Source organism: Ptychodera flava, chromosome 15 (genome assembly GCF_041260155.1).
Source record: "Ptychodera flava strain L36383 chromosome 15, AS_Pfla_20210202, whole genome shotgun sequence".
In the NCBI taxonomy this organism is placed as follows: Eukaryota; Metazoa; Hemichordata; class Enteropneusta; family Ptychoderidae; genus Ptychodera; species Ptychodera flava.
Window position 1 is genome coordinate 3,745,230 of NC_091942.1, and position 18,310 is coordinate 3,763,539.

General features: G+C 35.6%; 1 protein-coding gene across 1 annotated transcript in view; it reads right to left on the bottom strand.

Annotated features, from left to right (window-relative positions):
• Positions 1-1,803: 1,803 nt before the first annotated feature.
• Positions 1,804-18,310, bottom strand: part of LOC139150914 (uncharacterized) — a 36,042-nt gene continuing 19,535 nt past the window's right edge. Inside the window, exons 6-16 of the mRNA XM_070723380.1 lie at positions 17,197-17,405; positions 16,172-16,346; positions 13,864-14,041; positions 13,253-13,356; positions 12,687-12,831; positions 12,033-12,115; positions 10,798-10,960; positions 8,550-9,817; positions 5,178-6,768; positions 4,787-4,933; positions 1,804-3,180 (exon numbers count right to left, since the gene is read on the bottom strand). Of these exons, the coding sequence (XP_070579481.1) occupies positions 9,687-9,817; positions 10,798-10,960; positions 12,033-12,115; positions 12,687-12,831; positions 13,253-13,356; positions 13,864-14,041; positions 16,172-16,346; positions 17,197-17,405 (1,188 nt within the window). The 3' untranslated portion in view covers positions 1,804-3,180; positions 4,787-4,933; positions 5,178-6,768; positions 8,550-9,686. The remainder of the gene's footprint in view (positions 3,181-4,786; positions 4,934-5,177; positions 6,769-8,549; positions 9,818-10,797; positions 10,961-12,032; positions 12,116-12,686; positions 12,832-13,252; positions 13,357-13,863; positions 14,042-16,171; positions 16,347-17,196; positions 17,406-18,310) is intronic.

Below are 18,310 nucleotides of genomic sequence, written 5' to 3' on the forward strand. Positions count from 1 at the left end.
TTCGTGGTCACAAATTGTTTGATCGACAACACTGTGGTCGGACGTTTCTGGATCTAGTTTGTCTGACCCAGGACTCAAGTAACGGACATTGGTTACCTGTAGTCCCTTTCAAGCATTTTGAATATCAATATGCAGTGAATGCTTAATTTTCAGCGCAAAATGTGGTGCCACATTTTTTTATGTAAGCTTATGCTTATGTCAGTAATAACAGTAATGAGGAACAAGGTAATATGTTCCGGCAGCAGTATCTTTAATTCTTTGTGCAACTTGTTTTGTCTTTGCTCATTTTTTACCCTAGCAATGACAATGTCTCTTTGGTGTTTAGCTCCAAAATAAGCGACGCCTAACTTGTGGTCTACTGTCCTCTGTCACTTTATATTTTACTACGGAACTGACCCCTGGATGGAAAATATCCTTGCATTCGTAATAAGTCCTAATGATTATGAGGAGGGGAGCTATCATTCTCACTTTTGGATTTCTCTGATAGGCCTACTGTTGCTCCAAGAGCTTTCAATTTGATGGGTAACTTATTGAGGGTGTCCTTATTTTGAATCACATTACAGTTGTAAAAGTTGCACATTTTGTACGATTATTCTATCGATGCTTGTAGAGTGTGTGAGATCAGAGACTTAGGTGTTATCTTAATTTCTGATCTGTCATTTATAAGGCATATTGAAGAATTGTGTAAACGTACTTTCATACTTCTCTGTTTGATAACGAGATCCAGTAGTACATTTTCTTCTCCGAGAGCTTTGACATCCTTGTATGTATCTTTAGTAAGAAGCACATTAGAGTACTGCTCTGTGGTATGGTCTCAAAATTGTCAATATTTTATTGATCATGTAGAGAAAGTCCAAAAAAGTTTCCTTAAATATATGTGTCTGAAGTTTATTGGGTACTATAGTAGTGATTACAAACAGTCCTGCATGCATTTTAATCTCCCTTCTCTCCCGCTTCGGCGGGAGGTTTTAGATCTGACTTTTTTAACGGAATAGTTTCTGGAAATTTTCTTGTCCCTACCTTTTATATCAATTGCCATTTTATGCACCACTCAGACGCCTCAGGGCCCCGTCTTTATTTCAAGTTCTACGTTGCAGGTTGAATCTTAGACAATCTGCTTTTATCCCAAGGTTTATTACACTGTGTAATGACATTTCTGTAGATATGTTTTTACCTAGTACTGCTTTTAAGACCTTTGTGTCCAAATATTTTTATTCTTATGGTCCATTTTCTATATTCATTCTGTACATAATTTATTTTTAATTTTGATTAAGTTTGTTGATATTGTACTGTTTGCTTGTTTGTATTTATTTTCTCCAAGTCTGTTATTGGGCCTTTGAACCTGTTGACCCTTTATTTTTGCATATTGTATATATATATATATATATATATATATATATATATATATATATATATATATATATATATATATATATATATATATATATATATATATATATATATATATATATATATATATATATATACACACACACACACACACACACGCTCACAACAAATATGCAAAAATAAACTACATGTAATTAGGATTATCAAGAGGGCCACTCATATATATATATATATATATATATATATATATATATATATATATATATATATATATATATATATATATATATATATATATATATATATATATATATATATTATAGTATATATATATATAGTATATTTGTGCAAGTGTTGTATATCTATAGTGTGATGTGTATTTTATTTGATAGCATGTATACATTATATTCGTTGAAGGTGCAATACACATTGACACAACTGAAGTTCAAAATGTTTAATGTTTTATTGTTTTATTATTTCAAAAAAGAAGGACATCTGGTTTATGTCTACAGAGTTAAGTTACGGCAGACTTAATTACAAACTTGAAGGTATGGTGACATGGTAAGTTACTGAAAGATTGTGTTAAAAAGTGTGTGTTCATAGCATCTGAAATACACTGAAAGGCACGAGTGTAAAAAGTAGAATTATGGCTAATGACAATACCTTGTCGCTGAATAGTGGTACAGAAAAGAAATGCACAGTGGTAAAACACTAAACCATAATTTTGTTTACAGCAAATGTAAGACGCTTCCATACTTGTCAGACCAGTGTTATAAATATTGCATAAATTATTCACATCATGATCACACTGCCTGTATTGCTGCTTAATAGAACAACACACACTGATTTCATTTCATAAGCATTTAAAGAAGTTCTTTACACTTAATTTTTAATTCAGTAATTTCTTGATCGGATTCACACTCTCAAGCTATGGTATCTGCTTACCTAGCAAAGAAGACGTCAATCAAAGCCAATATGCCACATTCACACACTGTATAGGTAAAGTAGATAAATTATCATGACCATCTAGGAATGAAATTTCTGTACACATTGCTAAAATGTTATGTATAAAAGTTATATTATCTATGAAAGTTTTGATAGTTACCAAATATACCACCCTGAGAATTGCATTTTTTCAGCCATCAATGCAAAGAATTGTTTCATGTCAAATATCTGAAAATCATTACTATACAACCAACACTGTATGAATGTTCAAATATTACAATAACTTTGAATGTAATCGTACAGCTTTTGTCATGGAACAGCACACATATGTGCATACCTACGCAAGTTTGCATATGTGACTATCTTTGTTATGAGGAGAAACTTTAAAAAATGCAGCACCTTAACTTTTTTCCTATGCAGAAACTAGCGAAGATGAAATATTTCTTATGTGGACTTCTATTCCAAACTAAAAGCATCTTCTCTGCATGTTTTCACCTGGATATAATTACCAAAATTAGCTATTTGATGACCCCAGGATGGTTTGAGGTTGGACTTTTGCCAAGATGTTTTGAGTTTCGAAATTTGCCAGGATGATATGAGGTTAGAAAGTTGCAGAATGGTTTGAGGTGGGTCTTTCGAGTATGTGCTTGACACTTGAAACATGTATTGGCAATTCTTTACAATGAAAGAAGCATAGCATTTTCAGAACAAGTCAGTAATTCAAACATCTACTAAAATTCCTGCCAAGAGAATCAAAATTGACCACTTATTTAGGATTGAAAGTGTTTGTATGAACAGACTGCAAAAAGCGAAATGTCAAATAAGAGTATGAGGAACCCAATACCCTCTGCCAGTCGGTCAACATCCAATGATACAATAAAGTACCTAGTACTCTCTACCAAGTTGGTCAACATCCAATGATACAATAAAGTACCTAGTACTCTCTACCAAGTCAGTCAACATCCAATGACACAATAAAGTACCTAGTACTCTCTACCAAGTTGGTCAACACCAATGATACAATAAAGTACCTAGTACTCTTTACCAAGTTGGTCACCATCCAATGATACAATAAAGTACCAAGTACTCTCTACCAAGTCAGTCAACATCCAATGATACAATAAAGTACCTAGTACTCTCTACCAAGTTGGTCAACATCCAATGATACAATAAAGTACCTAGTACCCTCTACCAAGTTGGTCAACATCCAATGATACAATAAAGTACCCAGTACTCTCTACCAAGTCAGTCAACATCCAATGATACAATAAAGTACCTAGTACCCTCTACCAAGTCAGTCAACATCCAATGATACAATAAAGTACCCACTACCCTCTACCAAGTTGGTCAACATCCAATGATACAATAAAGTACCCACTACCCTCTACCAAGTCAGTCAACATCCAATGATACAATAAAGTACCTAGCACTCTCTACCAAGTTGGTCGACATCTAATGATACAGTAAAGTACCTAGTACCCTCTACCAAGTTGGTCAACATCCAATGATACAATAAAGTACCCACTACCCTGTACCAAGTTGGTCAACATCCAATGATACAATAAAGTACCACTACTCTCTACCAAGTTAGTCAACATCCAATGATACAATAAAGTACCCACTACCCTCTACCAAGTTGGTCAACATGCAATGATACAATAAAGTACCCACTACCCTGTACCAAGTTGGTCAACATCCATGTAGAGTAAAGTAGCTAGTACTCTACCAAGTCAGTCAACATCCAATGATACAATAAAGTACCATTACCCTCTACCCAGTCAGTCAACATCCAATGATACAATAAAGTACCCACTACCCTCTACCAAGTCGGTCAACATCCAATGATACAATAAAGTACCCACTACCCTCTACAAAGTCAGTCAACATCCAATGATACAATAAAGTACCAAGTACTCTCTACCAAGTCAGTCAACATCCAATGATACAATAAAGTACCCATTACCCTCTACCAAGTCATTCAAAATCCAATGATACAATAAAGTACCTAGCACTCTCTACCAAGTTGGTCAACATCTAATGATACAGTAAAGTACCTAGTACCCTCTACCAAGTTGGTCAACATCCAATGATACAATAAAGTACCCACTACCCTGTACCAAGTTGGTCAACATCCAATTGTAGAGTAAAGTAGCTAGTACTCTACCAAGTCAGTCAACATCCAATGATACAATAAAGTACCTAGTACTCTACCTAGTCAGTCAACATCCAATGATACAATAAAGTACCCATTACCCTCTACCAAGTTGGTCAACATCCAATGATACAATAAAGTACCCACTACCCTCTACCAAGTCAGTCAACATCCAATGATACAATAAAGTACCCACTACCCTCTACCAAGTCAGTCAACATCCAATGATACAATAAAGTACCCACTACCCTCTACCAAGTTGGTCAACATCCAATGATACAATAAAGTACCTAGTACTCTCTACCAAGTTAGTCAACATCCAATGATACAATAAAGTACCTAGTACCCTCTACCAAGTCAGTCAACATCCAATGATACAATAAAGTACCTAGTACCCTCTACCAAGTCAGTCAACATCCAATGATACAGTAAAGTACCCACTACCCTCTACCAAGTTGGTCAACATCCAATGATACAATAAAGTACCTAGTACCCTCTACCAAGTTGGTCAACATCCAATGATACAATAAAGTACCCAGTACTCTCTACCAAGTCAGTCAACATCCAATGATACAATAAAGTACCCAGTACTCTCTACCAAGTCAGTCAACATCCAATGATACAGTAAAGTACCCCTACCCTCTACCAAGTTGGTCAACATCCAATGATACAATAAAGTACCTAGTACTCTCTACCAAGTTGGTCAACATCCAATGATACAATAAAGTACCTAGTACTCTCTACCAAGTTGGTCAACATCCAATGATACAATAAAGTACCCACTACCCTCTACCAAGTTGGTCAACATCCAATGATACAATAAAGTACCCACTACCCTCTACCAAGTTGGTCAACATCCAATGATACAATAAAGTACCCACTACCCTCTACCAAGTTGGTCAACATCCAATGATACAATAAAGTACCCAGTACTCTCTACCAAGTTAGTCAACATCCAATGATACAATAAAGTACCCACTACCCTCTACCAAGTTGGTCAACATCCAATGATACAATAAAGTACCCACTACCCTCTACCAAGTTGGTCAACATCCAATGATACAATAAAGTACCCACTACCCTCTACCAAGTCAGTCAACATCCAATGATACAATAAAGTACCCACTACCCTCTACCAAGTTGGTCAACATCCAATGATACAGTAAAGTACCTAGTACTCTCTACCAAGTTGGTCAACATCCAATGATACAATAAAGTACCTAGTACCCTCTACCAAGTTGGTCAACATCCAATGATACAGTAAAGTACATGTATACAGTACCCTCTACCAAGTTGGTCAACATCCAATGATACAATAAAGTACCCATTACCCTCTACCAAGTGGGTCAACATCCAATGATACAATAAAGTACCTAGTACTCTCTACCAAGTTAGTCAACATCCAATGATACAATAAGGTACTCAGTACTCTCTACCAAGTTGGTCAACATCCAATGATACAATAAAGTACCCACTACCCTCTACCAAGTGGGTCAACATCCAATGATACAATTAAGTACCTAGTACCCTCTACCAAGTTGGATAACATCCAATGATACAGTAAAGTACCCAGTACCCTCTACCAAGTTGGTCAACATCCAATGATACAATAAAGTACCCAGTACCCTCTACCAAGTTGGTCAACATCCAATGATACAATAAAGTACCCAGTACCCTCTACAAAGTTGGTCAACATCCAATGATACAATAAAGTATACAGTACCCTCTACAAAGTTGGTCAACATCCAATGATACAATAAAGTATACAGTACCCTCTACCGAGTGGGTCACAACCAAATCTGAGGAAAAGTACCGATTTCCCTCAAAGCCCTCACTGAACCTAATGAAGCAATGAGAATAGAAGTTTTGATCCAAGCACACAACATTATGCTAAAAACAACCATCCTATGATAATGAACAGGCTGCCCTATCCACTATGCCATGATGTCTAATCTAATATGCATACGTTTGGAATGTTGCACATGAGTGTATAGAACCCCTTAGTGTCATCTTAAAAATTTCAATTACTTCTGGTTTTGTTGGTTATTGACAACAGAAATTGGAAACTATCTGTCCTCTCAACCAAAACCAATACATAATTTGACACAAATGATATTTGAAATCGTAAAAAATGGCAATGCAATGTGATTAAATTAATTCATGTTTCACCTTTCTTTAGGAAAATATTATCAGCAGACATAACCAAATGAAGAACGAATGTTTAAATTATAGTGTAATAAGAGTAATGATCAAAACCTGGATTTACTGAATAGGTATCATCCTCAAGCAATGAAATAAGTTTACAAATATCAACAAGCGACCTAGCGGCCGATATAGCTCCGCTGTGTTTATGTAGAAAATAACTATTTTTGACACATGTTGATGAATAAGGTGGAAATCTTTGATAGCTCAATGCAGTGGCCAGAAAAAAGTGGCTTAAATAGCTGCAAAAATACACAATCGAAGATTTCATCATACTTTGAATATATCACATTGGATCATCCCTAAGAACATGTCAACCAAAACTATCTGATGAGTAGTTTTTTGGAGAATAAAATTTTTTCTGACCAAAAAAGGCAACAATTGCCCCAAAAAATAAAATTTGCAGATTTCATCATAATTTCAAATGATCAAATTTAGTTCATCTATAGAAACCTGTATACCAAATTTCAAAGCTGTTAGACCAGTACTTTTTGAGAAACACATTTTTAAACCAAAAATGGAAAAAATTGACCCAAAAATTCAAAATTGCAGATTTCATCATAATTTCAATAAATATTATTTAGTTCATCTATAGAAATCTATATACCAAATTTCAAAGCTATCAGATGAGTAGTTTTGGAAATACACATTTTTTGACCAAAAATGGCAAAAATTGCCCCAAAAATACAAAATTACAGATTTCATCAGAAATTCAATATATATTACTTAGCTCATCTGTAGAAACCTGTATACCAAATTTCAAAGCTATCAGACCAGTACTTTTTTGAGAAACACATTTTTTGACCAAAAATGGCAAAAATTGCCCCAAAAATACAAAATTGCAGATTTTATCATAATTTCAATAATATCATTAAGGTGATCTGTAGGAACCTGTATACCAAATTGCAAAGCTATCAGATGAGTAGTTTTGGAAATACACATTTTTTGACCAACAGTGGCAAAAATTGCCCCAAAAATACAAATTGCAGATTTCATCAGAAATTCAATATATATTACTTAGTTCATCTGTAGGAACCTGTATACCAAGTTTCAAAGCTATCAGATGAGTAGTTTTGAAAAAAACAATTTTTTGACCAAAAATGGCAAAATATGCCCCAAAATTACAAAATTGCAGATTTTATCATAATTTCAATAAATATCATTAAGGTGATCTGTAGGAACCTGTATACCAAATTGCAAAGCTATCAGATGAGTAGTTTTGGAAATACACATTTTTTGACCAAAAGTGGCAAAAATTGCCCCAAAAATACAAAATTACAGATTTCATCAGAAATTCAATATATATTACTTAGTTCATCTATAGAAACCTGTTTCCCAAATTTCAAAACTATCAGTTGAGTACTTTTTGAGAAATACATGTTTTGACCAAAAATGGCAAAAATTGCCTTAAAAATGCAAATTTGCATATTTCTGCACAATTAGAACAAATCTGAAATAGATCATCCCTAGGGACATATGTACCAAATATCAAAGCTATCTGACTGATAGTTTTGAAGAAGAAGATTTTTAAAGATTTTTTTACCAAAAATGATAAAAATTGCCTTAAAAATACAATATGCAAATTTCACCACGATTTGAACAAATCTGACTGAAGTCAACTGCATATCGAATTTAAAAGCAATCAGACAAGCGGTTTCAGAGAAGAAGATTTTACCAAAAACAGCAAAAAATGCCCCAAAAATACAATATGCAAATTTCACCACGATTTGAATAAACTTAAGTGAGGTCATCCCAAGTGAACTGCATATAAAATTTCAAAGCAATTGGACTTGCGGTTTCAGAGGAGAAGGCAATTGTTGACGGACGACGACGACGGACACGACGGACGACGACGGAAAATCAACCTATTTGATAAGCTCCACATCGCTGACAGCAGAGCTAAAAAGCCAGTTGATCTGGCTGAATCAATGATATGGCATCATTTAGGACTGTGCTGAGGTAGCTATGACAGACAAAAAGAATCCGAAATTAACAAGCAAAACACTGAGGAGTGTAATATTTGCACAAGTCAGGTAGGCACCTGCATATTCAATAATCTCTGTGATTAGGCAATCTTTGAAAAGATCATGACAAACAATATTTGTATTCAAAATCCTCTGAGTAACTTAATATGTGTAACTTGAGACTTTCAATGAAGAGATTCTACTCACAACATGGTGATGTGACATCAAAACAGGTAAAATATTAAAGGTAAATCACAAGGTCAAAGAAATATTTAAAAAATGCAACGATAAGAATGATTGACATAACTACTTCAAAGAGCTGTGAAGTCATCATGTCCCATTGATAGGGCATATATATCAACAGAAAATCACAACAATACATGAAGTTTGTTTTGATGTTTGTTTCGTGTTTGAATCACGTCAAATATCCATGACTCATGAGCACCTACTTCAAACATCATTTGTGATAAAGACCCTGTGATCAAAGTCAAGTTTAGAGTACTGTGTATGAATATTACATACATTTCACCCTGTATTTGTGAGTGGTACGTGTCGTGGTACTGTGACCATCTATACACTTGTAAACTAAAAATGACAATCCTACGTAATATCTTAAGAGGATGATTTATACCATCAATTGCTAGATTATCATAATGAGATATATAAAAGATTAGATGGATTTCCCTGATTTGTTTATCTATGTAATGATGGAATCAAACCCCTTCTGACCGCTTGGGGTATAAAAACAGAAAACAACTACAATACTCTTTTGTTTGTTGTACTATTTTTTGCTTGCTGCCATTGAATTTCATTTTATTATATTACTAGACGATAATTAATACTGATAGTGTTGGCAACTTCTCAATTTAGATGGTACGTTGAGTCCTTCCATCAAGTGCCAACGGTTAATCATAAACAACTGTATCTCTCCCCTCAAGATCAGACACAAGCCTTTGTGTGTCCATCTCTTTGATTTTGCCTGTGATAGCTCCCTCTGCATGTACAAATGTACTTTATACACTAACTTTAAAATTATTGGGTTACAAATTTACTTCTAGAATGTCTCTGCATGTCTATATTTTTTCCATCCTTTGAAGTTCTTTTACCTTCAGAACTCTTCTCAAAATCTTACCACTTGGAGATTTCGGGATCTGGTCAATAAACTCTACTCCTCCCCTCAGTTTCTTGTGAGGTGCAACTTTACCTGTCACCAAAACACCGAAAATATGTAAATAAGTGCACAATGTACATGTTCTTTCCATTCCAAAGTATATTTGTCGTTCCATATATAATAACATGGCATTGTAAACTTTTCATAAACAATGAAATGCCTTTGCCATCGTGTAGCAGACCAACAAAGGAAGGACAAAGCAGATATATCCGCTTAGTTTATTGTTGTGTATTAAAGATAACTCGTATAGTAATTTTAAAGCATACACAGTCATATATAGACGAGTGACCTTGTGGGCGATTTAACTCTGCTATTAGCTTTTGACCAAATCTATGAAATATATGAAGTCTTTTTATCATCATCTGTACACATGTGAATATAATATCATAGCATAAACCTACACATTACCACATTGTAAGGCTTTGAGTCAGATACATAGTTCCTATGTTATCCTATTTGAGTTATCATTGGCCATGATAAGTGAAAGAATGCCTATACAAATAATTTTGGATCAAGAAACACATCACCCTTGGTTCAAGCAATGTTATTATTTACTGACATTAGGTCATTTATTACGAGTCATTGTGGCATAATCATGCAACGATACCTTTTTTTATTCTTCACGATGCTGAATGAAAAATTTCCAAAACAAACACAAAAACTTTTCCTGAAACTTGCCTCGAAGAAACTTGAAACAATACCATTTAAAAATCGATAATAAAAATCAGGGGTCCCAGAACATACTGTGGTACTAGAGAGACAGAGTACCTAACATTTACTGATATCGCTTAAAAATGCCTATGTTAACTGTGTGGAGGGCAATTAAATTTTCAATTTTCACAAAAACAGGAGGATGAAGTTCACATACTCCACAATCTTCAACGTGATGCCACACAGGCATAAGACCAGAAAAATATTGTAAAACTGTAAGTCTGAATATCTGTTCTCAAAGTGCATTCTGTCTCATTACTGGCTAACTCCATCAATTAAAGATGTACAACTGTCATTATCACCTTCGACAAACTTCATGATGTCTTCCTCTGTGACCTTGTCTGACTTGGGCACAATGTATGCCTTTGGTAATTCTCCCGCCTCTTCATCTGGTAAGCCAATCACAGCAACATCTTGAACATCTGGCATGTTAAGAAGCAGTTCTTCTAACTCAGCTGGTGCAACCTAGTGAGGATACATGATAGAGGGAAATACAGCATGGACATACACCGTATACATCACCATGGTAGATGGCTTTTCATTGAGTTTAAAAAAATACAATATCAAGCTGCAATGACCATGTATCAAAATGTCTTCATTGGAGTCAGTTCTCTGATTCATAGCAAATCCTTACTGTATTGTCCCATTAGCTTGACCTAGCCATAAAGGCTCTGGGATTTCAAAAGAAAAACTTTTTGAAAAGACGACCTTACTAATACTGCTGCAGATACATGACTTTTGGAGTTGATTTACAATAGTTAATATTTTTCTAACTCTTAATGACAACAAACTATCGGCTGACCACATTTGGTCAGAAACATTTGAGCTGTTTTCCATCAACAATCCAAACTACTGTAAAGGCAAAGTGTATTTGATGTTCTTTGGCTGTCAAACTACATTTAAACCCTATTAATGGTCAAATTTGTTGTCCCAAACCACAGACCCTTTGCTGTGCGTTGGACAATACGCAGCACCAATGTCCTCGTGCATCCTTTGCGGTATTATCATAATAACTTTAAATTAGTGTAAACCTGATGTAAATGTAACTTTCAACAAATTTTATTGGCCATGAACCCATTTGTACATATTGCACAGTAATATAAAAAATTGCTACTATGACTTCATGTTCAGATTATTACATGCCTTGATGTAAGTGCATATCGTTGAATTGATTTGAATAGGAACATCCGGGGAGTTAGCGGGCGTGTGAAGGATGTACGACATTTTCGACGTCAAAGTAGATGCTTATGCTAGATGTAAAACAACCATGCACGCAGTGCTATTTTGACTTTTGTTAAAATCTGTTTGATGCCGGTCGATAATGATAAAATTGTTTGAGAATGCCCTGCAAGTAAAAGAATGTCATATATTGTTTACTGTGAAGAGGCATGTAATAAAAATATTATTACCTGAATACATGGGTTTATGTGTCCTACTGGCATCAGGCAAATTTTCACCTGCTCTCCAGCACATAAACCCATGTATTCAGGCAATAATATATAGTACTACGTAGATTAGGTATGTATCACATATTTACCTGGAAGCCTTTGTATTTAATGAGTTCTTTGACACGGTCAACAATGAAGAACTGTTCAGTTTCATCGTAGTGACCAATATCACCTTAAAAAGAAAACCAACAAGATGTGTGAACATTTGCCAAGAGAAATTTAAAGGGCTGGGCGCTGCAACTTTTGATAATTTTCTGTTTTTTGTGTCCACTGCAAGTTCTTGTTGTACTCCCCAAAGCATGCTGAAATGCCTGTTATTCAGCTTTTCAAAACAGCATCCAATGTTACACATAAAATGCACTGTTTTTGTTTACATTTAAATTGAATTCTGGTCCGGACTAGAATTCAATCATCGACAATAAGACAGAGTAAACAAAAATCATTAATCTTTACAATAACTGGGCTTTTAGATTTCTTACAATACAGTTGAATCTCTCTTGATAGCATTGCGCTTAACATCATTGTTTCTTTACATTAAACATTTAAAAATAAAGTTTCTCATTTCAAACCTAACTGCGATTAAACTGTATGCTTACCCGCATGTTACTGTAATAGTTTGTGAACCTTTTAAAACTTTGCATCCTAGCTATCACCTATTGTATGTACGGAATGGAGCATCACCTTGTTAAGTCTGAGTTGACAAGTTGAATTATGGTCTTTTGTGAGAAACAAAATATACCAACCTGTATGAAACCAGCCATCGGCATCAATAATGTCACTTGTTGCTTTAATATTATTCAGGTAACCTTTCATGACCTGTGGTCCCCGAACAACAAATTCTCCGTCTTGTCGTAGTCCAAGTGTTTCTCCAGTTTCAACGTCAATTATCTGAAATGATGACGCATAAATATCAGTGTTATATTACACATAAAATTGGACGGCAGTAAGATTTAATTCATTGAAACATTCCTATGGAAAGTTATTTTGTATTTATGTAGCCAATAAAATGAGCTAATAAAAAAGTATTCCTTGCTCATCAGGCTTTCAGAAAAATTTGAACTGATTATGAAAAATAAGTGCATTCAGTTTTGATTAATGGCATTTTGACTGATGAACTTTAAGTTGGAGGTTAAACAAAATATGTCTACGTATGGGCATACAGACAGACATGTATATGGATGGACAAACAGACAATTGCTACAGTCACATGCATAGACAAATAATGTGGTGACATTGGACACTGTTTAGGTCTCCAGCAGACTGTCGAGAATAGGGTCACGTCAAATAAACATGAGAGGCTCTACTTCACCTTGCCTTCTGTGTTAGGTAACAACATTCCGGCAGATCCGACATGAAAATCTTCATGAACAGATGACAGTGTTAAAACAGGTGATGTTTCTGTAAGACCATAGCCTGTGACAAAACCAAAAATACCGCAATGATACGGTGTCGCTCACATTTGATCAGAATTGGTACATACCAGTATGGGTACCAAAGATCAATAATAAATGTTGTTTCTATCTGTTCAGTGCAGGAAAATTCTACGTTGATGTTATGACAATGATTTCTGCACAGTACAACCAGAAAAACAACAAGAAATATTTAAACCAGAAAAACAAGAATGAAAAAAGTTAATAAGGTCTGAAACTTTAGGTACTGGAGGTAAACTTTAGCAATATGCAAAGCAGAAACAGCTAGTCCCTCTTAGTTTGAGCAGGTCACCATATATATGCTCTTTTTGGTATTTATATACATACCAAATATGAGCTAAAAATGGCTGTGATATATTGATAGCATTGCCAGAAGTGATTGAAGACAACGGATAAATCCATTTGAAGTAAACTTTTTTTTTCTCCCTTTCTCTCTTAAATCTCCACTGCCCCTCCTGAGGTGTTTGTGAATGTAGCATAAGAAACATACCTTGTCTGATAATCAGGTCTCCATGTCCAAATCTGTTTCTGACATTTTCAGCAGTGCCTGCACCCAAAGGAGCAGCACCACATAGAAACTGTGAGATGCTTGACAGGTCATACTGATCTACCATTGGATGTTTGGAAAGGAAGACAGCCAATGGCGGCACAATGAAAGCCATGGATACCTAGCAACAAAACGGAAATGAATTTTTTATATATAATTACAATATACTATTACACTTTAATTTCCTCTTCATTCACGTAAATAGATATAACAAAAATTAATAAAAAGCAATATATTTGTGGTGATAATGTCATGCCAGTGACTTTGAAAGGGACAAAGTCAGCCATTTTCTACCAATTTTTCGATGGCAAAAATCCCAAGTCAAATCAATAGGCGACCCAAATAGTGACCGTAGATCAGGTTTCAAGGATATATAAATCCGCCTTCTTAATTTTTACAGCGATGTTCAATGTTTGTCTGGGCGTCCAGGTGATTTGAATTAACCATAGTGTTTGAATGCCATCACATAACGAATTACTATGCACACTTCTTCACATCATCGCTTGGAAGAGTGCATGAGCAGCCGGTACAGCTGAAACCACAAGACTGATTCCCCTACACAAAGTGCACTCAACTAGCTACTGGAGGCTTATACAGGAACACACAGCCCTGCCATGCAGAGCTTAGTAACTACTGCAGAACATTTTGTATGGACGAAGCCTGGATTGAAACATACACCCAAGAGTGAATCAGACTTCTAGTGGGTGAAGTTCTTTGTCTCATCGTTGTTTCATTTAGAAGTGATCAGAAAATAGTAGAAGTATGTCTCTCAGTATTGAAATAGTATCGTAGAGTGTACTCACGCAGTCATGACCAGAGGACTGGGCATGCACAGCAGTACTGGCGTTCACTCGACAATGTACGCATCAGTTGCCAAAGTATATTGCTTCAATCTCGCGATCACCTCAATATCAACGTGACAGTCTGCTGAAGTTTAATCTTTCATTTTACTCTGTTTTGACATTTCTATGCCCACAGTCCATAGGCAAGTCGACATGGAGGTACAAACGAGATGAAAACAATTCTGCCATTTAGGCAATAGGTTAAAGAAGTTTCTAGCTCCATGGTCACAGTGAGAGAGACTGTGAATAGGTATTGTCGTCGGCTAACAGTTCAGCAATTGTTGCAGCTTGTAGGCATTTGAAATGCCCTTTCGAAAGAGGTGCACTTTTGCAGCAAAGAACAGTATACAAAAGAACAAATTGGTTGTCAAGTTTTGCATGCAAAGCTGACCGTCAAAATGTAACTTCAAATGGCATCGATATTAGGGGAATACAGAACACTGCGTTCTCAATCTGGAGTAATATAATTATATGCATGATGTGTCACCGTGTGTGTTTTTTTTCACATGCAGATGCTCGCTGCGGTGTACAGCCACATTAACAGTACAGACTATTTATTCTTTCTCGTGATTGTTTCATTTATTAAGTCTGAAACCGAGAAGTCAAATATATGAATGGTCACCCGCCATTCATTTAGTATTTTCCAACATGTCAAACAATATAAATAGTGTCTCATATCAAACAAAATTCATGAAAAATGGCAGACTTTGTCCCTTATAAACAATATCTGGAAATGACAGTCTCTAATTAAAAAGGAATGGATGTTATTTCTATACCTAAATGTAAATGAATAATTTGTCTTGCTCAAAAATACTCTATATGTCTACCAGTACTGCATGAATTATACGGTACATGATATTGATTTCTTCGCTTTTATCATTATTTCCTGGCTGTTTTCGGTATTTGATGTAATGTTTGAAGTATGATGATTTTAGAAATGGGGAAACCAGAATGAAGTTATTCCATTACGTGCGACACTTTGGCAAGGACTAGGTACAATCTGTGCAAACAAATGCATAAATCGGTGGATTTAAGCTTAGCACAAATGCATAAATCGGTAGATTTAAGCTCAGCACAAATGCATAAATCGGTGGATTTAAGCTTAGCACAAATGTATAAATTGGTGGATTTAAGCTTAGCACAAATGCATAAATCAGTGGATTTAAGCTTTGCAAAAAAACATAAATTGGTGGATTTAAGCTTAACACAAATGATTTATCTGTGAATTTAAGCAAAATCAAAGGATTGGACAATCAAAGAATGACTTCACCATAAACCCTCCGTTTTTTGGAGGGTCTATGACTTCAACATCAATCAGCATCTTTGATCTTTTCAGATATGCGGCAAACTGGCAGTGTTGGGGTTGAACAAAAGAAAAATGAGTGATTTTCACAGACTTCTGTTCTTACTTTATGGTCTTGCATGGTCCGAAGGAAAGCCTCTGGTTCAAATTGGGGTAAGGTGACTAGTTTGGTACCCTGCCTAAGTCCAAGAGCAAGAACTACAACCAATCCATAGATGTGGAAGAATGGCAAAACTCCTAAAAGAACATCACGCTCTCCCAAGTCCAGTAATCCAGGAGCTCTGTTGAAATTCATACATGCTAGATGTAAACTCTCCTCCCTTGTTGTTTGACCTTTCACCCCATTTCCCTCTCTAGAGGTCCCACTTCACCATACCCGTAGATAACAATGTGTTTAGTTCTAACCAGGTTGGTGAAAGGGTTAAATGCAGTTGGATCACCATACAAATGACTATATCATTAACCCTTGACAAAATTTAACTGTTTCTTGATCATTATAACAGCCAAGAACTATCATCCTGCTTCTCAAGATAGAATGTGCCTCAGTAACAAAAATTTGGACTGTCAAACTTTTACAATTTTTTCTGATACACCACTTGTGGGGGATTATTTTAAAGCTCTTGGTGTAAGTAAACTTTTCACTAGCTTAGTTTTTTCGAAATGAGAAAAATTTTTTTTTTCTCCATAAAATTAACATAGGGAAAGCGACCATTTTTAATTTTAAATATGGGTAAATCATGAGATATTTGTTTGCCTATTTCCAAATTTGCACAGTGACCCCCGATTTGTATTCTTGATATCAAAAGTGAATGGTTGAAAGATTCCTCATGGAAAGTTTGACCAAAAGTTTAAGTCCTTCACTTTCAAAGCGCATACTACCTTAACGTGCCAAAAACTTGAAAGATTTAAACTTTTGCACAAACTTTCCGTGAGGAAACTTGAAACCATTGCCTTTTGAAATCAAGGGGGTCACCACGCAATAGTTGCGATGTAGTTGACCAATTCAAATAATGCTAACAACAAACAAATCTCAAGACATTAAGTATTTACTGTACATATTCAAAATAAAGCTACTTAATGGTAGAATGTTTTTGTAAATTTAAAAAGAAGGAAAAGCACATTGACACTTACATTAGCTGCTGAACGTTGGCTATAAGATTGTAATGGGTGAGCATAACTCCTTTAGGAAGCCCAGTGGTACCACTGGAATAAGGTAGGGCAACCACATCTTCCATAGGGTTCACTGTCACATTAGTTGGAAATGCAGACCCATCATCTTTCATTAGTGTTGAGAAAGGAGTGCATCCAGAAATGTTTTCGTCGCCAACCACATAGATACCCTGTATGATGTGAAAGACAACCTCAAATTAGTAAAAGCTTGATGATGTTTAGGGTGTTTGCAACTCTTGGATTATAGCAGTTATCAGGTTGTTATTTCAACAGTCAAGATTTTTTACTGCCTGGTGACTTTCAAATGACAGGCTAAAGCACACCTAGCGATGATATACCTCGAGATTTTGACCAGTTCACGACATATATGCACGAGCAATAGCGCATGCATATATGAAATAAACTGGTCAAAGCTGAGTGGTATATATACCATCGCTGGGTGTGATTAATTGCTATTACATGTATATCATAACAGTATATTGAAATTCTGGCATGGAATGTCAAAGAGGGATTTTTGCTCCTGCTGAAAGGTTGTGTGTGTGCCAACCGTGGTATATCATGGTGTATGCTGCAACCTCAATCTTATATATGAATATAGATATCACAAATATACCACGTTCTTTTCATGTCTCCACAAATCAGACTGCTGCATTTGTGCCATCAATATACCTGTATGAGATAACCCCGGCTATAACGCATGTACATCCATCAATCACACCGTTACATTACAGACACCCCAGACTTGGCCACGTTATTCTGATCAACTGTCTGAAGATCAACCATCATACATCAGACCAATACTTTTGTGCACATACTTTCATTTTCAAGTCAGGTCACATCATTTTAGGCTGGTTGGTAGGTTGGAAGTTCTACAAGTACAATTTGTTTTTATTATTATGTTTTGAGATTTTTTATTTTTGATTAGAAAGTTTGAATTATCAGCATTCATTATGAGCGTGGTTTCTGTGTAAAACTGTGCTCACTCAAAGTAGTGTTGATCGGACACCACCGCCATCATACAAATGTATGTCGTCAGGCTGATCATTGTGTGCTCGGGCTCGCTGGATGCATTTTC